The sequence below is a fragment of the Rhinopithecus bieti genome, unplaced genomic scaffold (assembly GCF_001698545.2).
Source record: "Rhinopithecus bieti isolate Rb0 unplaced genomic scaffold, ASM169854v2 scaffold_32105, whole genome shotgun sequence".
NCBI lineage: Eukaryota > Metazoa > Chordata > Mammalia > Primates > Cercopithecidae > Rhinopithecus > Rhinopithecus bieti.
In genome coordinates this window covers 1,194,479-1,204,251 of record NW_016814250.1, presented here as the reverse complement: position 1 = coordinate 1,204,251, position 9,773 = coordinate 1,194,479, and the positions used below count along the sequence as shown (strand labels likewise).

The 9,773-nt window shown below is 37.9% G+C and overlaps 1 protein-coding gene across 1 annotated transcript in view; it reads right to left on the bottom strand.

The window, feature by feature from the left end:
- The window catches only part of ARHGAP10 (Rho GTPase activating protein 10), a 341,688-nt gene that overhangs the window by 121,510 nt on the left and 210,405 nt on the right, over window positions 1-9,773 (bottom strand). Inside the window, exon 15 of the mRNA XM_017850073.1 lies at window positions 4,637-4,724. Within this exon, the coding sequence (XP_017705562.1) occupies window positions 4,637-4,724 (88 nt within the window). The remainder of the gene's footprint in view (window positions 1-4,636; window positions 4,725-9,773) is intronic.

Below are 9,773 nucleotides of genomic sequence, written 5' to 3'. Positions count from 1 at the left end.
AAAAAAAAAAAAAAAAAAATCAACTATACCACAGGCTAAATAAGGAGAAAAAAGGGCCAATCCAAAGAAAGTCTTCAGGAGGTTTGTTTCAAAATATGGAAAAGCAGGAGGTAACAAAGAAGAAAAATGGTTATCTAGCAGAGAAGGAAAGTTAAAGGGTGCTGAAAAGAAAAGTGGGGTCGGTCGGGGGGATTGAGAACCCTTAGAAAAACATTTCTTTTCCGATAAAAATGAATTTGTATCTGAATATCTTCTACAAGTTACTTATATCATTGCCATATGTCTAGCTAAGCAATGCAGTGTAAGAAAATAAATATTGTTAACATTAGGGAAGCAGCCATAAAAATGACAAGTTCCCCATACAGAATGTATGCTGAGTCACTGCAACTCTCAGCCTCCCACCTGACATGTTTTTGAGCCACCTCTCTTTGCCACTCGTTGGGATCTGTTGGGGGATATAAATCATAATATTTACCTAAGCTGGCATTTCCCTCCCAAAAATTCCCATTACAATTTCCAGGCTTAAAAGAAGTTTCCTCCAGGTAAAATCATTTGACTAGAAACATCACAAAACCACTCATTTGTCCCCTCACAACAGAAAACTGCTGTAAAGAATATGTTTCTGAAAATCAAAATAATGGTCTGCATAGATAAGAAATCATTCAGAGGGCTGCTATTCAGCTCTCTAAAACATGAGAAGTAAAACAAAAAAAAAACATTGCCTCAAGTCAGTAGACGGAAAAGGGAGATGCCACGCATTGGTCCACTGCACATACTTTTCCTTCTCCAAGACCCTGGAGGACCTGCTTCTCGTTTTAGTTTGGTGCTTTGGGGCTTTGGCTGTTTTCCTCCCTCCACCTCCACCATCCCATCCAATAAGATGGCTGGGTTATTTGCAGTGAGAAGAATTCAAGGGCAAGAGCTTTTTTGGGTGAGAAAAGCTATATTCAGCTTCACGCCATGGTGCCGTGAGTGACAGAGCTGGGGCTCCAACCCCGGCAGGCAGGCTGGCTCCAGACCTCCTGCTCTTGACCATCACACTGTATTACCTCTCATGCAGAAAGAAATACACTTGCTAGGGCCAGAATCCTGTTGCCAAAATGGAGGTAGATAAAAACTCAGTTTTATCCCATTTGATGCTTAACAAAAAATTTTTTTTAAAGTGTCAATTAAATCCTAATTACTGCATTTTCCATCGCTAAAAATAACATAGGGGAAAAGAACAGCAACCCAACTTTCAAATCTCCCAAGGCATCTGCCATCTTATGATAATTCACTTTATCACATTTAGGCAGAATGTGTATTTTGTTAGAAGTGAAGTTACATAATAATAACATCTCATAATGTCGTTCTGTAGGCAATGTTTGTTTAAAAGTGAAATTCCATAGGATGAAGCAAGGTAATAAAATAAAAGGCAGAAAAGCAACACAAGACCAGGGGCAATAAGGAACTAGCTTCCGAGAATATCAAGATCCAAAAGAAATCCTATGTACTAAATAAAAGAGCCTCTAGTTTATTAAACAAATTCCTCCCACACAGCAAAAGAAAACCATATGGAATGGAGGAAAAAAGAAGGCAATTTGTTGCCAAAAAGGTGGATTTCCACCCTTAGTTTTCCATCATCTCAGTCAATCCCTTTACCTGCACTGCTATGAGTCTACCAAACAGTAAAACGGATTTAAAGCGATCTCCTAGAGTGGCAGTACTTCTTCTGGTCAAGTTAACGTGTGCAATTCATTGTATGTTTATATCCCTTACCTACTCTTTCCTTCATCTAATACAGCTTTCTCAATCTCAGAATTACTGACATTTTGAATCAAATAATTCTTTGTGGGGGGAGGGTGGGCTGCCCTACGTACTGCAGGATGTCAGATGCCACCAGATGCCAGGAGCACTGCAAACCAGCAATGGTGAAAATCAATAATGTCTCCAAACACGGCCAAACATCCCACTGGGTGGGCAAAATCATCCTCAGTTGAGAACCACTGTTCTAATTTCTCAGCCACAAGTACAGCTCCAAGTAGATGGGGATACTGCAGTGAACAAGACTTAAAAGATGCCTATCTTCAGGGAACTTAAATTCTAATCCTAGGTTTGGGAGTAACAAGATTCATTTTTACCATAATCCTCATCTAAACCACAGTTAGTCGCTATCAGTGGCAATACTGATATAAGTATACATCCCTTTATCAATTATGAATAACAATAGTGCACATAATAGTTTAAGAAAAAATTTAGAACAGTGGCTGAAAACATCTTCTTTATATAAAGCACTTGAAAATAGGTAATACATACCTATTACCCACCGATAAATTTTATATCATTAAAAAGTGGGACAACCAGACAACCCAGCCTGCCTGATGGTAAACACCAGAAAGAATATACCACCACTACAATGTATTCTTGAAATAAAAGAAAACCTGACTCTAACAAAGCCTATTGGAAAAATCTTTATCTACAGGACACAGGATGGCTAAAGAAACATGTTAAATGTTATCATGAAAATATAATCAAAAATGACCCAGGTTCATCAACAAATAAATGCCAGTGGTGGAGGAAGGGAGGAAATGCAGAGATTAAAAAAATCTTAAAACCTATCAACCAAGTGAAATGTTGGCACAGTTTAAATCCTGCAGGATTTAAACCAAATATAAAAAGGCTTTTTTGAAGACTGTTGGTAAAAATTGAACATAGACTGAATGCTGGATATTAATTTTGTTGTGCAGAATATATTCTGATTGACTTTTAAAAAATGACTTTTTGAGGCCGGGCACGATGGCTCATGCCTGTAATCCCAGCACTTTGGGAGGCCAAGGTGGGCGGACCCTGAGGTCAGGAGATGGAGACCATCCTGGCTAACACGGTGAAACCCTGTCTCTACTTAAAAAAAATGAAAAAATTAGTCGGGCATGGTGGTGGGCGCCTGTAGTCCCAGTTATTCAGGAGGCTGAGGCAGGAGAATGGCGTGAACCTGGGAGGTGGAGCTTGCAGTGAGCTGAGATTGCGCGACCGCACTCCAGAGTGAGACTCCGTCTCAAAAAAAATAAGTTTTTGAGATACTCAAGTATTTATGGGTACAGTAATATGATGTTTCAGAAAATCTTTAAAGTATTATATATAAAAAGTGGCAGGTAGATCCCAGCACTTTGGGAGGCTGAGGCAGGTGGATCACCTGAGGTCAGGAGTTCGAGATTAGCCTGGCCAACATGGCAAAAAAAATCAGCCAGATGTGGTGGCAAGTGCCCGTAATCTCAGCTACTGAGGAGGCTGAGGCAGGAGAATTGCTGGAACCCGGAAGGCAGAAGTTGCAGTGAGCCAAGATCATGCCATTGCATTCCAGCCCGGGGCCAACAGCGAGACTCTGTCTCCAAAAAAAAAAAAACAGTGGCAGGTAGGAAGATTAATGAATTAAGAAGGATGGAATGTTGATAACTCAAGAAGCAGGATAATAGAGCCATGAGGGTTCATTACACTAACTTCTCATCTTATGTATCTGAAATTTTTCATAATTCTTTAAAAATACAAAATATGTCATATAAAGTGGATTCCAACGTATCCACTGGAACCAAAATAACTTTTACCTGGAAAACAACCCTATGTATGGTTAAAAAGAACTGGTCCTGAGGCCGGGTACAGTAGCTCACACCTGTAATCCACACTTTGGGAGGCCAAGGGAGGCGGATCACTTGAGGTCAGGAGTTTGAGACCAGCCTGGTCAACATGGTGAAATCCCGTCTCTACTAAAATTACAAAAATTAGCCAGGTGTGGTGTGGCAAGCCTGTAATCCCAGCTACTCAGGACGCTGAGGCACGAGAATTGCTTGAACCTAGGAGGCAGAGGTTGCAGTGAGCCAAGATCGTGCCACTGCACTCCAGCGTGGGCAAAAAGAACAAGACTCCAGCTCCCAAAAAAAAAAAAAAAAAAAATGGTCCTAGGTCATTTGTTTGCCATGGAAAATCTAAGTCCCCAACAGAACCACAGCATATAAAAATTACAGTTGTGATCTTTTTTTCATTTTTTTAACTGTCTATATACTTGCTCTTCTTCATCTAACCCTGAGCTTACATTATTTTTCCTTAAAAAAAAAAAAAAAAAAAAAAAAACCAGTTAACTCATAAAAAATGCTACCCTCCTCCTACTCCCTAGTCCTAAATATTTTCTAATTATAAATTATCAATAGAAAACAACTTTATCTTAAAACCTCACCAAGTAAACTTCTTTTCAAAGAGCTTTGCATTGACATGTCATAAGCCTTAAGTTCAAATCATTTAAACTTTAAAAAATCATTTCAGCATAAAATATAAAGACATAATGAATTCAATAAATAGCCTTCATTCCATCATCAGCCTCAAAGAGTTGTTTCATAGTGTTTAATTCTTAAAATGTACATCCACAAGAAACGTCTATTTCAAAACCCAAGTCTATGTCAATTTCTGTTCTGTTGCAATTTACTTAATTACTGATGTTTACCTACCAGTTACCTTTCTTTCTGGGACACTGAGACACCTGAGAAATTTTCCCTTTTTAAAGTAAGGCTTCATTTAAGTATTGATATTTATGTACACAATTGGCATCTGTTGTATGTTACAGACCCCAATAGTCCATTCTTCTATCTTGCTGCTAAGAAGCGCTTACCTCAAATACTGTTTCAGGGCACTTGTTATTGTCTTCACTTCCCAATCTGCAGAATTCTCCAGGTCCACCTCATGGCACGTTTTTACATCTAGTGAGCAAGCAAACAACAAAAAAATAATTAAAACCTTGAACATCAAAGGTCCTCTTGTCTAGCTTACAAAGCTTCCATTTTTAAATGAGCAAACCACAATTCTGCAGTTTCCTAGGAAAACATTATATATACAATTTCTCTAAAATACTATAAGATACGTTCTATGACTAGACACTTCTGGCACTTCAGAAAATCTGTAGAGATCAAAGCAAAATAAGAGATGGGTTGGGAGTAAGGAAGAATTAGACATAGTGAATTATTTCAACACCCACAATGTATTTCATGTATAGCTATTATCATCATCGTTAACAGTATCACTCAGTAGCCTCAGCTTCTAGCAAGTGGCACTTTCAGTTGTATGCATATGATTTGTTTTAGGTGGCACTGCTGCTCTCATATTGTGTACTGATAGAGGCAGGAGACAGTCAAATAAGTAGGGTAGAGTCCCCAGAGAACCTCCGACCCACCCAGGTCACTGTGCACGTGAGGCTTGCCTAAACATGCCCACGGTGAAAATTTCGGTCTTTAACACATGCTCAGTAAGGGAAATAAATCAATGTGGAGTGGCTCAGACTAAGGGCCCATATGCACACTGGGGGAACAGGGCGGAGCTACTGGGAATTCCTGCCTTATGCCAAGGAGGAACCAGACCTCTTCAACTCATGTGTGGTGGCCTTGCATTCAATATGAGAGGTGGGAGCCGGCTGGTGGGACCCCCTCTCTTTGCTGAGAGCTCCCCTTTAGCTCAATAACTTCCACCCTCCTCACCTTTCACTGTGTCCGCATGTCTGATTTTCCCTGGTGGTAACACAAAAACTCGGATTTAGCCGAATCAGGGAGCAAAAAACATCCTGCATCATTATGACACAGAAAATTACGGGTGGCACGATGGATGGCAAAATGACTATCAGAATGGCAACAAACTGGTGAAAGGATGATAAACTTAGTCTCAGATTTTCAGCATTTCTGTTCATTAGATTATCTTTCTGAAATTAATATATGATCAACCAAAACAGAAAATGACTAGATAGAGACTTAAAAAGTCATTTACAGTTAACCTTTCACATTAACACTATAATATATACACTCATCGGGGAAATATTTACTGGAAGCCTCTGTGTAACACTCCAGACATTCATTCTAACTTAAACTAGTTTTCTTTATCCAAATAGTGCGTACTGATGTGTTTCTTACAAACATCCTTTCAAATGATAAGTCAATAGGGTTGCTCCTTTATAAAGTAAAAGAAAAAAATTAAATTCAAAATGGCTAGTAAGTTCTAAAGAAAAGGTACGTGGTACCAAGAAAAAAAAAATAGGAGATGGGAGAGTTAGTAGATTGTGGAAAGGAAAGCGTCAATCCTGGTAGAACTAAAATGAAAGGATGGCAGGAAAGGCAAACCCCTAAGGAGTATGGTGGCATCTTTGACTCATATAACTCTGGGCTGGTACACTCAGCTGTGGCATGGTGGCGGGGAGGAGAGCAGCATGGGTATCAAAAAGCTGGGCTTACATGCCTCTAACAATCTGGCCCAGCCATACTACCATAAGCGAGTTCCAAACCTATCTGAACTTCAGATCTTCATCTGCACAATGGAAATACTGTAAATGCTCTCACAGAACTATTAAGAGCATCAAGGTAAATGAAGAATGTATACAGATTTCCATAAATAATTAAATGTAGTAAGTTATTACCACTGCTGAGTCACTAAAAAATATAAGCAAGCAGTGATGTTACCTGCCCAAAGGCAGGAGGCAGGAAATGGGTTATGACGAATGATAATGAGCCATCAATATCAATTTGCCTGGTTTTCTACACGCCTACTATGCAAAGGAGAAAATAAGAGATTCATGGAAAAGACTGTTTCTCCCTCACTCCACGATGATGTCTTAACTAAGATGAAAAAAACCTACTTGTTTCAAGGTTTTTTTCCTCCCTTATACTGTATTTGTCTTCATAGAGAAGGAAACATCTTGTTAGTATTTCCTTTTAAAACACTAAAAGAAAACCTGTCAAAATGGGACCACCACATTAAGTCATGCATGCCACTTAAAAAGTTTTAGGCTTGGGATGATGAAGGGTGGATGATAACTCAATGTTGGGTTGAAACTTTCGAAGATAAAGTAAAACAGGAAGTGATGGTTATTTCACAGCCATAGTATCATACATATGAGGTCAATTACTCAAAGGTCTGAAGACTTTTAAAGCACTTCAACATTTCTTGATTACAGCAACTGACAGCAATATGCAATAAACTACAACAATGGCAATTGACACTGATTACATTTTGATCAGTTCCTACAATTCAGAACTCATTTGTTACTGAGCTTGTCAGACAAGCCACAGATACATTCAAGAAATCAAATTAAGCACCCTGATTAAAGGTGCAATCCTTTATAACTAGGACTAAATAATTCTGTTCTAAAGCCTTTGCCAACCAATTACTTCAGTAACTGAATATTCTCTCTCTCATTAAATCAATTATTTAAATCTCATATTAACATACAAGTCAGATAACATTTTCAATCAACTTGCTACCAGCAAACCACCTTTTTAAAATCCAAGAGGCTTCTAAAGGAAATCTTTTATTTCCAGCTTTCTACCAAATTATGATTCTGTATTTTGAGAATCATATTCTTTCCATGGAAAAATAAGCCATCATTCTAAATTCATGGAATAAAAAGCAGCTGTCATATCAGAAGCAAATGACTACATAGCGTCTATGTTACTCTCTCTTAAATTTTCACTGTTTTCAAATAGCTCAATCATCCCTAGCAGTCCTTTACAATCAGTAAATGCACTGGGACTAGGCAGAATTTAATAATTATTTGGGATTCAAACATGAAAATACATTTGGAAGGTTTTTGCTTCCTTTCTGACCAAGGAAGGACACTTCATGGATTTGTTAAAATCTGAACTAACAAGCACAGATAAAAGAGTTGACTTTTATTTGGGTGAATGTTTCACACTTACATAACCACTGGTCATTTTTTTTGAAACTGAAAATCTGCAGCCCCACCTAAATGCAAAGTGCAATTTTATCCAGCTGCTAGCACCCTACTCAACACTGACTTAGGTCCAATTTTAAAGTACTTGAAAAAGCACAATGAATGGATGAATTTTGAAAATATGTCTTATAATAAAAAATCAGATATTTTTCAGCTACGTTAGTTCACTTTTTTCCCCAATCTATGCAACAAAGTTGTCCTACAAAGGAAACAAGGTAATGGTTTTCAAGTAAAACTCTTATCGTTCCTTGTTTTCTGTGGTTTTATGCGTGAAAATAAAGTCATCCAGCCCTTCTTGCAAATCAGATTTAGAATTAACCACTGAGCTCACCAGACCACACAAGCTACTACCACATTTTCTCACAATTTCCTCTTCTCCTGCTCTGATGTTTTCAAGTAAAGTAGGGAAGAAGGAATAATGCGTAACAATTCTACCTCCTATCAGTTCTAATCTACCATGAACTATTGTCATTGATATTTTACATTCTCACTCCATTTACTAAAAAACCATGACTCACCCAAAGACAACTCATCTGATATTTCTCCCTGCCTTTCCCAACTGTGCTGTTTCTACTTCACAAAAACAATAACAACTTCTACCAAATCTGTGCGCCCTGTCTTAGAGGCTGCAAAACGGAAGAAAAAGGCAGTCATCTGCTCATATGGGCATGTTCTTTCAGCACCTTAAGAAGTTTGGTCCATGGAAAGGCTCAGAGGCTGCTGGAAATCCAGTGTACAGTTGCCTTAGGCTCCCAGAGGGGAAGAAAACTAAGAATGCCCTCTCATCACCAGGTGGAGCAAGGCAGCTGCCTGCTCCTTTACCTGGCCTCGAGGAGAGTAACTGCCTCTCTATTTAGACAACTTTGTATGGTCAATGTCATTGCTATTTCATACCAGCTGGGAGATAGGAGAGAAGGAAAGAAGGGGGAGAAAATAAAGAGGATAAGGAGGGAAGAAAGGGCAGGAGAAGGAAGAAGGAGAGAAGGAAAATGGAAAGAAACATTTTTCTCTATTTTAATATGAAATATGAAGGGAAAAACACACCAGAAAAAAGAGACAAATGAAAAAACATGCAAGAGATTAAGCATATAATGTTTTAGAAATCATTATAAAGTTTTACACGAGTAAAGAAGACTTAAAACAGTTCAACAAACAATACAAAGTATTTTGTGTAAAAATGGCAATAAAAAATTCTAAAGTAAATAATTACCTCTCAAGAACTACAGAGAATTAGGTAAATGGCAGCTCTCCTCAAAAAATAGTACATGGCTTGGGACTGTTTCTCAAATACTTAAAAGTTAAATTATTTCCCATTTCTACAAAGACAATGCACTACAAACAAAATGTTCTTTGAAAAAAATTCAAATTTGAAATAAACCCATTACCTTCAAGGATGATAATAATAAACACTATTTAAAAAAGCAAAGTTAAAATTTGGCAGACCCACACAACTTTTTCCTCTTCAGGATATATATGTAACCCTCTAACAACGCAGCAAAATGGGAAAAGTTGGAGAAAAACAATACCCCTAAGATTATGTAGACATGACTATTCAAAACTCTAAAACCCTTTTTTTGGAAAAGCCATTAAATTATTCCCATTTGAGCACTCCATCTGGATAAAAGGAAAGAAATAAGGAAACATTAAAGTGATTAGGAAACAGCAAGTAAATATATTTTGTCAAGGGCTAAGGTTTGTACTGGTAGCATAAGGTAATAAATGATATTGATGCTAATGAAAATCCAAAGTTTTTGATTGATAATCTTAAATTCATAGAAGCAATTATTTATAGATTATTCAAAACAAAGGTATATTGTGTAAGCCTCTTAAATGAATGGCTTAATGAGGAGGTAACAAGTCAGTAACTGTCTCACATCAATTCTCTAACTTTCCTCTGTTTGCAGAATGGTATTACTGAAAACATAAGCATTTCCCTTGCCAGCAATATGTACGAGGTTGCGTCACACTTATGTCCTGGGCTTCTCTACTCTGAGGCTCATGAAAAGTAGAAATAGTTTTCCAGGTCATGAATTTTTTG